Raw genomic sequence first — 16901 nt, 5'->3', positions numbered from 1 at the left:
GTACGTCAGTTACACATCTTTAGTTTGTTCATTGATTGATTGATTTATTTTTGGTCTCTAAAGGGATGACCTGCCAGACATTAAAGTGGATACAGCATCTCCAGCACCAAGGGTTACCTTCAACATTGACACGGTAGTGTGCATGCATACATCTGTGTGTACCAGAGTCTGTATATTTGTTCATTCTATTGTTCCATCTTCATGTTCATTGTTTGCATATCAGTGAAGTTTTAAAGTTAAATAAAGCTTTGCTTTTTACATTACCATTCAAAAATTTTGGGGTCAGTAAGATTTTTTATTTATTGAAATTTCAGTTTAGAAAGGATGCATTAAATTCATCATCAGTGACAGTCAAGACATTTAACATGTTACAAAAGATCATTATTTCAAATACATGCTGTTTGTAAACTTTCTATTCATCAAAGAATTATCACAAAAGTTATCACTGTTTAAACAAAAATATTAAGCAGCACAATTGTTTTAAACATTTTATAATGATAGGAAATGTTTCTTGAAAAGCAATATTAACAATATTGCTGTTTTTACTGTTTTCATTTGATTAAATGAATTCAGCCTTAGTGAGCATAAGAGACTTCATTTCCAAAATATTAAAAAATTTTACTGACCCCAAATTTTGAGCAGCAGTGTACTTGGACAAATGCACACACACATATACACACACTCATTGGTTTTATGGTTTCACCTGCAAGTGCTTCACTCTTGACTTAACGAATGCCATATGTATGGTAAACACGTACTGTGCTGGACACATATGTTTATGTACTGTATAGCTCAGTAAATCTGTTTGTGTTTGATGGAATCCCCAAATCCCATCCCAAGTCCAGCTGACTCAGTTTTTAAGGTACCGGAGAAAAACGGTCCAAATCAAATCTTAAAATCACCTCTGAATCTCTGTGCATGAAAGTCTTGTGGTGTGAAATCGCTAAATCTAAATCTGCTGTTCAAAATCCAATCAGAAATGATCAGCAACTCCGTCAAATGATTTTAGGCTTTTTGGATCTTAGGCTGAATAGTGGTCTTATTTTCTCTTCGTCCTTCTACTCACACATTCATTAACACACACTCTCGCTCCATATGTAAATCTGCTCTTGTGCTGTGTTGGTTTAACTAATCAACTCTTGTTTCTTCAGCATGTCTGGATCTTTGTCAGTTGCATTGCTCATGATGACTCTCTTGTCATCTGTCCATCTTTTCATCTTTTTCTTTTCTCATCCCTCTCTCCTCCGCTGGGTTGTAGTGGAAAGCATGAATTGGGAAAAGGAAAACTTTCTTAAAAGTGCTCACTGGTTATGAGCCATCAGCCAACAGATACGGTTTGAATTGGCAGTGAGTCAGAAACAGTTCAGTTTAGGTTTTGATTACATCAACAGAAAGACAGAATGATGAACTGACATTCAAGTAAGTGTCTGGTGGAAATATTAAAGCAATCTTCCACTCTATGATCTCAACAGAAGCCCAGTTGAGGAGATAATTTGTAAATGTTAGACAGTTGGATAAAGCGACTTCTATTTCAGTTGCAGTCCTGATGAGAATTAATCTCATAGACCCAAAATAATAGCTCAGTGGCTGTTGAGCTTTTAGACATGCCAGGGTTCTATTTCACCACAAAATCACAAGAAAAAATAGAAATTACATTTTACTTCAATAACATAAAGGCTTTATTAATTTATTTATTTGCATTGGAACAATATTTTTAAGTACATGAAGTAATTATATATGATGGAAGTGATGCATCAATATTCACATTCTGTTCAGTAATAATATCCCATAATTATTTTGATGGCTGATAACTGATAAATATCTGATTGTTAAAATTCTGTACTATTTTGTTTACAAAAATGCCGTTTACTAAAAAATGAAATCAGTTGTTTTAAATGCTATAAGTGAATTTAGGCATCATAACATTAACATAAAAAAATGTGAAGTATGAAAGATTATTCATTTTGAGATTAGTTAATCATCTGATATTGGATTAGATAATGATGAATTTAAAAAGTCACTAATATCATGGATCTTAAAATATGCTTCTTTTTTTTTTTCTACTTCTGTTCCCTTTTTTGTTTTGATTTTGTGGTGACGTGACCTAGATATGTTTTTGTAAGATGCAATCATGTAGGTCGAAGGGACATAAGTCCTTTAGGAGAGATAAATAGATGAATAGATGGATAGATGCATAGACAGATTTTCTGACGGTTGGCTTTCACTGATTGTTGAATTCCCGGAGGAGACAGAGTTGGACCTGTTGTCTGTCACCATTGATGATCCTGCTCATTACCCATCACGCTCAGTGTTCAGTGCCCCAGGCACACCCGCAGTCTTTTCACCAACCGTTCCCTTCCAGCCTGATGACACCCGCCGTGATGACCTGTCCTCGACTTCTTCAGAGGATTCGGACAAAGATGAGGAGTTTGACAGGGACAGACCGCACAGCTGTTATCGAAGATCAGGGTGTGTTAAACACACAGCACAGGTAAACACTCCACAAACACAATTACTCTCACTAAACTGACAGTCCGTATGTTTGTTTCTCAGGGGCTCTCAGAGAAAGTCATCTGCACTGTCTGCATTATTCAGCGAGCGCTGGCAGGCCACGCCCCCTCAGCGTGGAGGAATAGCTCCGCCCACTGAGCGGAACATTGACTTTGAGCTGGACGTGCGTGTTGAGATCGACAGCGGCAAGTGTGTGCTGTACCCCAGCACCCAACCACCCGAGCATGAAGATCTCACAGTGAGGAGGTGAAGAGACTCAACAAAATAGACACACTGTCTCATGTTGACTTCAGTTAATAGAGCACTGCAGTGATGACATATTTTTGTAACCCAGAAGTTAGCATCAGCCTAGTTTCGTTGACAAAACCCAATAGGAAACTTCAATTATCCTTGAAAAAGAAGCTCTGTGCTCAGCAACGTTAATGATTCTTGCACGTTGTGTTCATTGTGATATTCTTCGCAACTGAACACAACTTTTCAGAATTTTGAAGCCTAAATACAAAACACAAAGCATTTTTCCTGAAAGTTTGAGTTAGAATGGTTTGCTTAAGCGTGATTATGAACCGAATGAGGCTGTAAAATCAGACTAGTGATTAGATGAGTTTTCCTGTTTGGTGTGATAACATTTAATGTCCCCAATGACCTTTGTAGACTCATTTAGCCCACTTTTTTAAAAGAATAAAAAAAATCTGTTACTTGTTCATTTTAGGACATAGAACAAAACATTAGAGTATCTTACACCTGTATTAGCCAAAGACCTTATTTCAGCCATTTAACCGAAAACCCATTCAAAACTCCCACAACGATGGAACCGGAAGTACTAAAAAATTGTTTTCTGTGTTTTGGTCTTTAAAAAAAACCTCATCTCTACATCCTTCTGTTGGTTTGGATTTTGATCAGGGCTGCAAAGTGTTCCTGTAAAATGTCTCTCTCCCTCTCATTCTGTTGTTTAGGAGTTGTGACCGGAGTTCGAGGAGTCTGGATCAGGAATCTCCTCCTAAGAAGCGAAAGCAGCAGCACAGTTTTGCCTCCAGCTCGCATCTACTGAATGCTAAGCGAGTGCCCACTTCTCTGCAGAGCAAGAGCAGTGACATTGAGACCACTGTCTTCTACATCCCTGGAGTGGATGTTAAGGTCTGCTGTGGATCTTTTGACATGCTTCTTACAACTAATTGTATTTTCTTGTGGTTCAAGTAAAGACAGGTTTTTTGTGTATCTGAGACTTACATTTTGAAATTTTTGAGTGTCAGATACTGTTATATCAGCACTGATTTTGATGTGTAAAACCCACCCAAAAACACTCATAGGTCTATAGACCTATTTAAAGGCATCTGATTTGCACTTGCATTCATGCAGCTGGCATGTCTGATAGTTTATAATGCTGAACTGAAAAAAACATATTACAGTACAAACCCAAATGAATGCATTAATTTACACTTTTCATGATTAGTTAACTATGGCACTCATCCTTCCTCTCTGTCTCTTTATAGCTACATTACAATTCTAAAATGCTGAAGACGGAGTCACCAAGCGCCTCTCGTGGTTCCTCCCTTCCCAGAACTCTTTCCAAAGAGTCCAAGCTGTATGGTATGAGAGACATACCCACACCACCAGCCTCAGGCCCTGGCAAGACTAACACACTCCTCCCCCCACCTCCCCCTCCTCTCCCTTCAGGTACACACTCTTTTCCTGTCTCGCTGGCTTCCTGCATGTGCTCCGCCTCGTCTCTGTCACTAGAGCATGGCCCACAGCTCTGAGCTCCACTGTAGCGCATGACTATCTAGGATTAGTGTTCACAGTTGCCTCAGCAGGATCTTTTTGCTGCTATGGTTTTGTGTGTTTACTGCCGAGTTGCTGATGTACTTGGGGTTAAGACAAGCTTCAATTATGAGTTGTTTTTATAATAATATTGGCGCCTGTTTTTTTTTCTGTTTGTCCTCTTTCACTGTTTGCTTCACCTTGCTGACACCAGTTAAAACTTGAAAAGTATATACACTACTATTTAAAAGTTTGGTGTTGGTTGGTGAAAAATAAAGTAAAAAGAGACAAATATTGTTAAATGTTATTATAATTAAAAATATCTGTTTTAAAATATTTGAAAAATTATTTCATTCCTATGATGCAAAGCTTAATTTTCAGCAGTCATCACTCTAGTCTTCAGTGTCACATGATCCTTCAGAAATCTTTCTTATATGCTAATTTGATGCTCAAGAATCATTTCTTATAATTGATTTTGAAAACTGTTGTGCTGCTATGATTTTTCATACAAACTGTTACTTTTTTCTAGGATTCTTTGATTGAATAGAAAGTAAAAGGAAACAAAACAGTATTTATTTGAAATAAAAATCTTTAATTTGTCCTTGCTGAATAAATATATTTATGTTTTTAAAAAAAATCTTACCAACCCCAATCATTTGAAAAGTAATGTGTAATACTAAAATAAAATACAATAATGTATGTTAAATATCAGTAAGTAGATTTGGATAAAATTATCTCATAAATGGAAAAAAAAGTAATTAAATGCATATCACTCAGTATCTCAGTAATTGCTTCAACTATTTTACTCAGCCTCATGTTGTTTCTTTTGAAACACAAAATTAGATTTAAGGTTGAATGTTCAAGCTTCTCTTTTCCGTACGATGAAAGTGAATCATTTAAACTGCAAACTATAAATAGTTCTGGACACTACTGTTCATTTAATGCAATTTTTATGACATTTTATTGCATCTTATGCTTGTTAAACAATTTCTGGGGGATCTGGCTGCGCTATTGTGCATCATGCATACTGCATGCATGCTGGAGGTGTATTAGATGCATTACAGTTGCATCCTTAGCAGGAATCTTTTGCTTTCAATACATGATAATTTGGCAACAGAAAAGGATTGTTTTCAACTTTGTGTGTGTGTGTGTGTGTGTGTGTTTGCATGAACAGCTAAAGGTAAGGCAAGTGTGGGGGTGAAGATGGCTAAGCTGTATGCATGGGTAGCTCTGCAGACACTGCCAGAGGAAATGGTCATCAGTCCATGTCTGCTGGACTTCTTGGAGAAAGCGCTGGAAACCATTCCCATCACACCAGTCGACAGAAACTACACAAGTCAGTGTGCTTTCCAATTGAACATTTGTCACTTTGTATGTTAAAATAACAAAACACAGTTCTGTGAGGTGTTTGTGTCTATACTTTATGCTGATATTAATGTGTGTTTATGTAGCCCTGAATGTTCCCGAGGAGGATGTAGGTCATTTTGATTCTGTGGAGCCTCTGGAGGAGTCTCAGGTGTCTCTTGTGTCTTCTGCTGCGTCTCCGTACTCCTCCTTCCCTGTGGATGTGGTAGTTTATGTCAGGGTGCAGGTATACCCACGTTCCTACAAGCAATATTCAATATTAGTAACAATCTTAGAGTGGGAGGTTAATTTCATTGTGTTTGCTTCTCAGCCATCTCAGATCCGGTTCAGCTGTCTGCCCATGTCTCGAGTAGAGTGCATGCTGAAACTTCCCTCTCTGGACCTGGTTTTCTCATCCAATAGGGGTGAGCTTGAGCCCACCGCCACCACGTGTCCATCTGAGGGTCCTCACACACCTTCCTCCACACCTCCATCGGTACACAATGCCAACAGAGTGCCTGGAAGCAAAGGTATGATGAATGTACTGTACTGAAAATCTCTCTTATGTAATTTTGAAATAAACTACCATTCAAAATTTTGGGGCCAGTAAGTGGTAATTCTTTTAGTTCGTATTAATTTGAAGGTGTATTGGCTAATGGTAACCACTGAAACTTCTTCCATCCCTCAGGGCCATCCACAGGATTAGGCAGTCCTCTAGGCCGGAGTCGCCACCACAGCAGCCAATCAGATCTAACAGGCCCACCCATAAACTCATCAGGTCTGAGTTTCACCGCCTGTATGTCAGATTTTTCACTGTATGTGTTTCATCCTTATGGAGCTGGCAAACAGAAGTCTGCAGTTACTGGCCTCCCACCTGGACCAGGACCGCTGGGTAAGAGCCCCATGCATAGACAGTACTCAGAAATATTAGGACAGTTTATAAGTAACATCAACTTACATACTGAAAAGAACATTGTAAGACTCTGGAGATGACTTTGGTTTGTTTAGGAGGAGCTGACGAGGAGGCCTCTTCAGTGACGGGCAGGAAAGACTCTCTCTCCATCAACTTGGAGTTTGTAAAAGTCAGTCTTTCCCGGATGAGACGGGCAGGATGTCCAGCATTTATTGATACTTTAATTGCCAGCAAGGGCGGGAAGATGGACACAACTCTCATCAACATCTCAGGTGAGGAATTCAAAATAAAGTGTCCTTGAGGATGTCTGATGTATCACCTTACTAAAGCTTTTTCCATATGTCTCATACTTTAGCAATGTGTTTGAATGCTAAAGTGTTACACTTTAATTCAAAAGTTTGGGGTCGGATGATTTTTTTATTTTTTTGAAGCAAGGATGCATTAAATTGATCAAAAGATGCATAAAATTAATCAAAAGACACTTATAATGACAAAAATAATAATAAAAAAAAAAAAAATAAAAAAAAAAACTGTTTTGCTATAACTTTCTAGTCATGGAACAATCCTGAAAAAATATCACATTGTCATATCAACATTGATAATAATAAGAAATGTTTCTTGATCACCAAAGAAACATTAATTTGTAATAATATTTTACAATATTACTGTTTTGCTATCTTTTTGATCAAATACTTGCAGCCTAGGTGAGCATAAAAAACAATTCTAACCCCAAACTTTTGAGTTGTAGTTTGTTTAATAATAAAATGCAAAAAAGGGAATCTTTCAGTTGTCTCAATAATTAATTCATGGCACAATTTTTCTAGCGGTGTGTGATATCGGTTCTGCATCCTTCAAGTACGACATGAGACGTCTGAGTGAGATTCTTGCATTTCCCCGAGCTTGGTATCGCAGAAGCATCGCCAGGAGATTGTTTCTAGGAGACCAGACCATTAACTTACCAGGTTATACATGCATACTCTCATTACAGTACTGTTCAGAAGTGTGGAATCAGAGAAATTGATGCTTACAATGCAGAGATGCTTCACAAAAGTAACATTTAATTGGCCAACAATGCAGTTACAAAAGCAACAACATTGTCAATTATTATTGAGTATTAAATAGCTCTTTAAATAGTTTTTATGTGTTTTATAAGCCTTATCATTAGAGTTGAAAATGTTGTGCTACTGAAGTGTGGCAATCACAATACAGTTTTTTTTTCAGTATTGAGCACACTTCCATTTCTGAAGTCCAATTTTGGTGTCATAAACAGTCAAAAGAAAATCAGTCAGTTGTTCTTCTGAGATATGGAGGCTATTTCATGCACTGCTGTCTGGAAAGAAGAAAGCAAACTGGATTTAACCATGATCGATGTCAGATGGACAACAACAAGCACATCAGTTTCTGGTTTGAGAAACAGACCTCTCGCTGGTGCTCAGCTGGCAGCTTCATTGATCCGCACATGCCAAAACAACAGTTTCATCTGCAACAGTGAAGAAACGCCTTTTAGGCAGAATGTCATTGACAAAACTACATCTGAAACAAGGAAACAGTAGAATAGTCAAAAGGAAATCTATTTATGAATAGATGAATCTAAGTTTCAGGTATTAAGTGGTTTAAAGGGATAGATCACCTAAATATAAAAATTATCATTTACTTATCCTCATGCCATTCCAATCCCATAAGACTTTGGTTTGTCTTTGAAACGCAAATGAAGATACTTTTAATGAACCCTGAGAGGTTTCTGGCTCTCCATTCAAAGTTGAGGTACATTTTAAATATACAAAAAGGTCATAAAGCCATCATTAAATGAATCCAGCCATATAATCCAAGACTTGGATATGACTGACTTATATGATGAACCGATTTAATTTAGGCTTTTATTTGCCTCTGAACAATGATTGACACATACATCGAGCACATCACATATAGTGAACATAGAAGCTCAAGTGTATGTGCATGATGCACAAGAACCAGTGTTTGTTCTCGCAAAAGCTGGACGTACAGTATGTGATGCATACACAAGCTTCAATGTTTAGTATATGTGATACGCTCTATGTATGTGTGGTTTTATGAAACGTCACCTTGAATATATTAATATAACTAAGTCCAAACTTTTGAACAGTAATATATTCCTGCTCACCTGTTCCAGATATCTTACATCTTCAGTCGAATGCTGGAAAGTGTTGAGAGTAACGGCTGTATTTGTGTTGTAGCCTCGGGTCCTGCCACGCCAGACTCTGTGGAGAGCATTGCGCAGCACCTGTCTCCTGAATCCAGCCGTAAAGCGTACTGGAGGACATGGGACGGCCAGTCCACTCAACACCCCTCCTCCTCCGTCATCACTGATGCCACACCAAGCCACGCACACCTCAAATCACCTGCCACTGGACGCTCCCGCAGTGTGTCCGACTCCTCAGCACCACGCAGAGGTATGCGTATACATGCTGCTGGAGCTCTAATAATGATGTGCCACTCTGGTTTTCTTTCGAAATTACATACTGTGTGTTTCTACAGACTCTGTTACCAAGACCTCCACCCCCACAGTCCGGAACGGAAAAGCAGCAGCACAGCAGGGTTCGCCGTGGGAGACGCTGGTGGTGTTCGCCATCAACCTTAAACAGCTTAATGTCCAGATGAACATGAGCAACGTTATGGGCAACAATACGTACGAGAGACCTTTTGAAACTGTTTGATTTGTAAGTTGTTGACGCGCTTCATATATATATCTGATGTCTGTTTATGCATGTGTGTGTTTGAACAGTTGGACGACCAGTGGGTTAAAGAGTCAGGGCCGTCTGTCAGTGGGCAGTAACAGAGATCGTGAGATCAGCATGTCTATTGGGCTCGGCCGCTCCAAACTTGATTCCAAAGGAGGAGTGGTGGGTGGCAACATTGACGTCAACACACTCGAGATGGTCTGTAAGTATACTTTTATTTATTAATTAATTAATTTATTGTTGTGTGAGAGAAGGTGTTTTTTTTCTAATAATGTTAACCACTTACAATGGCTAATTAATGACTTTAATTTTGCCATTCACTACTACAAAATATCCACCTAGTTTTGAGATGACTTTATAAAAGTAAATATTGATATCGACTGAATCTGTTGTTTTTATATATTTAGTAAATTGTTATTTTAAATGGTGTTTCCCCTTGGTCCATAAAATGATTTAATGTAAAGTTAAATAATATAATGGTATAATATTAGTATAGTATTTTAGTTTAATTGAATTCATATGTATTCACATCATTTAAGTATTATATTCTATATCTGTTGCACTTGGATGTATGTCATAATACAGAAGGAAATGGAAATGTTTAATTCTGTATGGGACACAACCCTGATGTCTTGTCATCCTCTTCAGTGACTCATACCTCGTTGTTCTTCTAGCCCATATTTCAGAACACCCAAATCAGCAGCCCAGTCATAAGATCCAGATCACCATGGGCTCCACAGAGGCCCGGCTGGACTACATGGGCTCCAGCATACTGATGGGCATCTTCAGTAACGCTGACCTGCAACTCCAGGACGAGTGGAAGGTGAACCTCTGCACGGCCGAAGCCAGTTTATCTGAGAAAAGGTAAGAACTGCCAATCATATTAGTGAAAATTATGTAAAAGACGAACACAACCGTACCAAACATTCACTGATGTGTATCTCCTCCAGTGAGATTTTTATACATGGAGACCTGCAGTGGGACATATTCCAGGTGATCATCTCCCGCTCCACAACCCCTGACCTGATAAAGATCGGCATGAAGCTGCAGGAGTTCTTCACACAGCAGTTTGACACCAGCAAGCGAGCCCTATCCACCTGGGGCCCGGTCCCCTACATACCTCCCAAAACCCCGGTCATCAACACGGACAAAGGAGCAGCTGAACTCTGTTAGTGTGCTTGTGACTATTTTAGATTTAACATACAATTTAGTTATTAATGAAATGAAATTTAAAGACCTAACATAAATGTCTCTTTCTCTCAGATATGGATGCAGCTCATCACAGGCATTGGCCCAATGTGTTGAAGATGGTGGCAGGATGTCACATTTCCCTCTTCCAGATGCCTCTTCCAGAGGATGCTGTGCAGCTGGGTGGCTCCATGAGTCTCCATGGCAACCACATGACTCTGGCTTGTTTCCATGGGCCCAACTTCCGATCCAAGTCCTGGGTGCTTTTCCATCTGGAAGAGCCCAACATCGCCTTCTGGACTGAAGCACAGAAGATCTGGGAGGATGGTACAGACATAGTGCCAGCTTTTCATCCATCATTCATCAATCATTTCATGAATTGAGACTTACAGATTGTGTTTTTTGTTCAGGCTCCAGTGATGATTCCACATACATCGTTCAAACCCTTGACTTTCACCTTGGGCATAATACCATGGTAACCAAGCCTTGCGGTGCTCTGGAGAGCCCAATGGCAACCATCACCAAGGTTACCCGCCGCCGCCATGAAAACCCACCGCATGGGGTGGCTACAGTCAAAGAATGGTTCAACTATGTCACTGCCATGAGGAACGAAGGTAAATGTTGCACACTCAACGGCTCTGATACAAAACCTAGTGAGCTATTGCCCAATAGGGAGCCACTTTCTAAGGCATAAAAAGGAATCTCAGAAGTTACAGAGCAGCTCTGTAAATAAACAGTGCTTCTCACGTAGTGGTGTTGCAATATGCTAGTACTGACTATGAAATTACTTTAGGTGATACCATATTAACATCTTACTGCTGCATTTGGTTTGAGCCGCTTTAATTTGTATTTGGGAACGCAACATTCATCGTTAGAAACGTTTATTAATCTGTTGTTGTTTACAAAGAAGTTTCAGTGTCACATAATCCTTGAGAAATCATTCTAATATGCTGATTTGCTGCTCAAGAAACATTTCTCATTATTATTAATGTTAAAAACAATGATACCCCTCAAACATTTGTGTAAGATTTTAAAAAGAGAAATTAATAATTTTATTCATCATGCATGAAAGTGACAAAAGGTGAGTGAAGACATTTAAAATGATTTCTATTTAATAAATGCATTAACAAATTTAATTAATGTATTTGATAAATGCAAATAAATGCTGTTCATTAAACTTTATATTTATCAAAAAATCCTAAAAAATAAAGTGCATCATCATTTCCACACAAAATATGAAGCAGCAAATTTGTTTTCAACATTGATTATAATCAGGAATGTTTCTTGAGAGTCAAACTGTAATAACTTCTAAAAGATCATGTGACACTGAAAACTACAGAGTGATGAAGAAAATCCTGCTTTGCATCACAGGAATAACATTGCATTTTATAATATATTAAAATTGAAAACTTTTTTTTGTATTTGTAATATTTAAATTTTTTTTTACTTTATTTTGATCAAATAAATTCAGCCTTGATGAGCAGAAGATAAGTTATTTCAAAATCATTAATAATCTCAGCACCAGCAGTTTTATGTAGTATAGTTTCACAAAACTAAAGTCAGACGATTCTGTTTTTGCTATAAATTTTGAAACTTATAGCAAAATTAATGATTTCTTTTATTCATGTTTTTGATTTGGGATTTATTTAAGTTGCCTCTCATTTTAAATGGAAAGAGCACAGACAAAGCCTTAGTTTGTTTATACGAAATGATTTCTTTTATTTATGTTTTTGATTTGGGATTTATTTAAAAAATTTCAGTTTAGTTTTGTTATTTGACAGATTTCAGTTTCGCAAAGAAATGTGCAGCATTTTGTCCAAGCAAAAATAAAAGGATACCTTTTCATTTACAATTTGTCCTAAATCTCATTTTGTATAAAAATAGAGAAAATCGTACCGTGAATCATCACATTCCTAATTATAGGATTGCATTCTCCACAAAAGATGCTTTAGAATTGAGCATCTTTTTGTCTTTTGTCCATCTTGTAGAAAATATATTTTTATTGTCCATGAAACAATTCTTATTTCCTGTGTCAGAGCTGAACTTGTTGCGTAACGTGGATGCAAACAACTCGGAGAGCGGCGCAGCAGCAAAGAGCTCCAGCCTCCTGAGCGGCTTCAGGGGCGCCTCCAGCTACAACCACGAAACAGAGACCATCTTCGCCCTTCCCAAAATGCAGCTCCAGTTCAAATCCATCCACGTACAAGACCCAGATGAACCTTCTCTCAGTGGTACAGACTTCTAAACTGCCCCAATTGAATATTCTAGTCGCCTCTGACAGCTTAGGTTTATTCAGGAGGTGCTAGATGAGCTTGTATAGTCTGAAGGTGAGTGCGGGACCCTCGCTGACTCTGAGCTGTGTTGCAGATGCCAGCAGTAAGCCCAAAGTGGAGTGCAGTGTGGTGACCGAGTTCACCGATCACATCTGCGTCACCATGGATGCAGAGCTCATCATGTTCCTGCATGACCTGGTGTCGGCATACTTGAAAGAAAAGGAGAAAGGTGAGATCATGAAATCAAGAGTCACCCTATTTCCTTTCTTCAGAAATGTCCCCGTTCACTGCAGTGAAGCGTGTCGTTGTGTTCCAGCTCTCTTCGCGCCGCGCATCTTTGCGTCTCGACCCGGTCAGAAGAGCCCCACGGCGCAGCAGGATGAGGCCTCGTCAGAAAAGAAGGAGAAGGAAAAGGAAGAGGGAGTGAACTACGCTACAGTGGACTGGAGAGAGTTCCTCTGTAACACCTGGCATCTGGAGCCCACACTACGGTAACACTGCAGTCACATGACCTCAGTCCCTGCTGACCTCTCAAATCGAACACAGCTAGGTGTTAATAGACAGGTTCCGGGTTCTGAGTAGTTGTTAGGTTACTGTTAAAGAGTTGCAGTGGTGTTCCTGACTGGATGCTAAGCAGTTGCTAGTGTTTTCTAGTGTGCCATTACTAGGGCACTGCTACGTCATTACTAGGACATTTCCAGGTGGTTGCTAGGGCATTGCTAGGTTGGTTATATGTGGTGTAATTGTCATCAGCACAGTTCAAACTTTTCATGCATTTAATGTCGGTAATGAATTCATTTCAGGTTGATCTCGTGGACGGGCCGCAAGATTGATCCTGTGGGGGTGGACTACATTTTGCAGAAGCTGGGATTCCACCATGCAAGGACTACAATTCCCAAGTGGCTGCAGAGGGGAGTGATGGACCCTCTGGATAAAGTTCTGTCCGTTCTCATTAAGAAACTTGGCATGGCACTGCAGGACGAGAAAGAGAAGAAAGGTCAAAGAGACAAAGACGAGCATTAACTCAAAACACTTCAATGTATTAATAGATTTCCGCCATCAGCAACCATCTTTAATAACCCCCCTTTTTTTTTTAACATTGTCTGAAACCACAACAACTATATCAAACTAAAACTACTGTACAACATACACAAACACATTACAGTCATTGGTGTACTGTGTGAACATTCATGTTTGCCTTGGTTCATATGGCCATAGCTCTTGGATGACTGAAAGTGTTTTTCTTTTTGTTTTTTACGTTTTAATTTTCAGATCACTTAGACGTCGAATAGCTGCTGCTGAATACCATTCGGACTTTTAACATGAATTAAATGCACTTACACGTCACTGACACTAACAAATGAACAGTGATCTTAAGCTACAGTATACAGGTGTGCTTTTGAAATCAGTTTACATGAGTTCAGAGGAGCGATACGCATCCTGTGTTCTTTCTCTGAGGTGAATATACCACTGACTATTGCCAATCAGACTTTTTAAATAGTTTTAACATTTTAAGAGTAGAGGATACAGGTAACCCCTGACCGGGTGGTAAAGTGTTCTTTCAGCCAGCAGAAGTGTGAACATCCCTAAGCCTAATTATTCCTTTGAGAGTGACCAAATTTTCTGATGCCTGGTAAACAACACATTTTGAGGGATGGTACAGTGAAAATGCCTCAGATATTCCTGTGAATACATCAGAACCTCAGTTTGCACTGTAATGTGAATTGGCCTATAAAGCAAGGCTCTAACTTAAAAATGTAAATATCTTTATGCATTAGCCGTTACCCATGTTAGGCCTGTGGTGATTGTGTTTTCCCTTTTTGTTTTTTTTTGTCTTTTAACTTTTTTCATAAGTGCAATAGACCATTGTATATACGGAGGTAAATATGTTCAATGTGCTTATTTCTTAACTGAATAAAATCATTACTACTAAAATGAATGATATTTGCAGGTGACTTTTTGTTCCTTCTAATTGTTTCACATACTTTCACACATGTATCCCATACTTAAAGTGTTGTTATTGTTAATAGAACTACACATTTTTTTTTTTAAATGAAGCTTAAATATAAATATAAAAAGAAACTACTAAAAATAAAATAAAAACTAAAAATATAATAAAAGCTAATTCTAAATATTAAAATAATACTACATTATACTAAAATAAAAGGTTTTCTAAACCTTCTATTAGTCATTAGTGTATTACATTTGCAGCTGTGATTTGAAACATGATTTGTTATTTTAAGATTTAACCAGTTAAATGCCATACATTACCTGGATGCTACATGCAAAATAATAGTAAGCAGGATACAGCAAGTAATATACTATTTGATTTTCAAACAGAGCTAAGCTGTAAAGTACAACAATGTACTCTTACGTTACAAATCTACATTTAGTCGTTTTGCATCCAAGCATAACCACTTACTTGTGCGCACGTTCATGTTCAATTCAGCCCTTTAATGGATGATACAGACAGATTCCTCAGAATATGGATGGTTTGAGATGGTAAAATGCAATCGTTTTATCAAAACAGATATCTCAAATGACTCCTCGTAATAAAAGACTATCTGTAAATAACGTTTCGTTTGGTTAACTTTTGACTGTTGTTTCATAAGTTAACACAGAGGATGTGAAACCGACATTTCCTGTAAAATTCGATCTGTCAGCTCAAACGATACATTATTACAGGTGGTTACATTTTATATTAACGTATCCTTGATAGTGTATTTATACATATAAGTACTGAGTAATATTATTAATTAACTACATGTACTCACTATATGGTTAGGGTTTGGTTTAGGGTTACATGCATGGAATTTTGCATAATTGTTTTTATAATAGTAAGTACATGTAACAAGGACACCTTAAAATAAAGTGTTACCTTATAAGCTTACTACTGTGAATTGGGCGTAGGCAAGAGGACAGTTTTAAACACTTTTTTTTTTTTTTGTTTAGCTTTAAACAAGGATGGGAATGAGATTTGATTGAACATGACTTTGGAAAGACGACTGATATAGCTAAAGAAATCTTCCCTTTCAAGTTTAATGCACGAGTTTGGTTAAGCAAATCCAGCACAAAGACCAAAAACAAACAAAACATCACATAACTGCTTTAAAAAGCTTTATTTCTTGTAAGTTATCACAAGAAGCCCATCATGATCCGCTTTTAAAACTCTGAATAGGTAGATTTAACATCCTAACATTCTGGCTACTCAAACTCAAATAAGCTACAAAAATGAACAAAAATAATTGTGTCTGCTCTATAGTTAAATGAACTGACTCTAATTCAAGGGCTACCCATAGTGTCTTATTTAAAGATACCACTTGTTAAAAACAAAAACAACAAGACTCCTGGCACCTGTTACTAACGATAAATCCAGTATTATTATAATTTTGGTCTTTCATATACATTTCCATATACATATCTACTGTTTAAAAAAAAAATATCTATGCCAAGATTCATAAAGGTGTAAAAAGGTTTCAAGTTTGGCGTCCGTAATGCTGTTTATTTGAGGTGTTCGGTCTGTCGGCTCTGTCGTCTATTTGTCAGTGCATGCACACACGCGCGCACACACACGCACACAAGTGGAATCTGAGGAGGCAGAGTGAGTGGAGGGGACCTGATTCGGAAGCTCGGAGGAGCTCTACAGTGTTAACACGCTTCCCTGATCAGACACGTACAGTGCTTTCAGCTGGTTAGAACAGTCACACGACGTCAATATCACTGAATCATTTGGGGCAGGAGCTGAGGAGGGCGGGATTAGTTAGAGGAAAGGCAGGATCCATAGTTCAATATCCCACTACACATCTGCGGTCTTTCTGGACCTCTTCTTGACAGGTTCTTTGCTGCTGGTTGTGGCCGTTGCTCTACGCCTGTACTTGCGTGGTTTGGTGGATGAGGGTTCTTCAGCGTTGTGCTCCACCGAGGTCTCCGCCTGAGGGCAGATATCAGAGTCTTCATGTTCCTGGCAGCAAAGCTGGCCTGTGAGCAGGTGCAACTGCAGCGCCCCCTCCTGGTGAGCCTTGCAAAAAGAGTTAGGGCACAGCTGGCAGAAAGCATCGGAGTTCTTCCCGCACACGTCACAGTGATGCCAGGGACAGTCCCAGCGACCTGGAAGACAACACAGAACACAAATGTACAAGTAAGCAAAGGTTTAACAAAAAACATTACTGTTAAATTGTTAAGCATCTATATATGCTA

At 38.5% G+C, this 16901-nt stretch overlaps 1 protein-coding gene across 1 annotated transcript in view; it reads left to right on the top strand.

The window, feature by feature from the left end:
• The window catches only part of LOC109068357 (transmembrane protein KIAA1109 homolog), a 54101-nt gene extending 40331 nt beyond the window's left edge, over positions 1-13770 (top strand). Inside the window, exons 65-87 of the mRNA XM_042768738.1 lie at positions 64-133; positions 815-862; positions 2237-2469; positions 2554-2757; positions 3465-3645; positions 4002-4185; positions 5444-5605; positions 5721-5860; positions 5945-6143; positions 6302-6505; positions 6622-6798; positions 7351-7488; positions 8740-8955; positions 9041-9191; positions 9288-9445; positions 9918-10107; positions 10194-10411; positions 10507-10758; positions 10842-11045; positions 12468-12662; positions 12799-12933; positions 13021-13195; positions 13508-13770. Of these exons, the coding sequence (XP_042624672.1) occupies positions 64-133; positions 815-862; positions 2237-2469; positions 2554-2757; positions 3465-3645; positions 4002-4185; positions 5444-5605; positions 5721-5860; positions 5945-6143; positions 6302-6505; positions 6622-6798; positions 7351-7488; positions 8740-8955; positions 9041-9191; positions 9288-9445; positions 9918-10107; positions 10194-10411; positions 10507-10758; positions 10842-11045; positions 12468-12662; positions 12799-12933; positions 13021-13195; positions 13508-13727 (4054 nt within the window). The 3' untranslated portion in view covers positions 13728-13770. The remainder of the gene's footprint in view (positions 1-63; positions 134-814; positions 863-2236; positions 2470-2553; positions 2758-3464; positions 3646-4001; positions 4186-5443; positions 5606-5720; positions 5861-5944; positions 6144-6301; positions 6506-6621; positions 6799-7350; positions 7489-8739; positions 8956-9040; positions 9192-9287; positions 9446-9917; positions 10108-10193; positions 10412-10506; positions 10759-10841; positions 11046-12467; positions 12663-12798; positions 12934-13020; positions 13196-13507) is intronic.
• The last annotated feature ends 3131 nt before the right edge of the window (positions 13771-16901 follow it).

The sequence above is a fragment of the Cyprinus carpio genome, chromosome A13, assembly GCF_018340385.1.
Source record: "Cyprinus carpio isolate SPL01 chromosome A13, ASM1834038v1, whole genome shotgun sequence".
NCBI lineage: Eukaryota > Metazoa > Chordata > Actinopteri > Cypriniformes > Cyprinidae > Cyprinus > Cyprinus carpio.
This window is presented reverse-complemented; position numbering and strand designations above follow the sequence as displayed.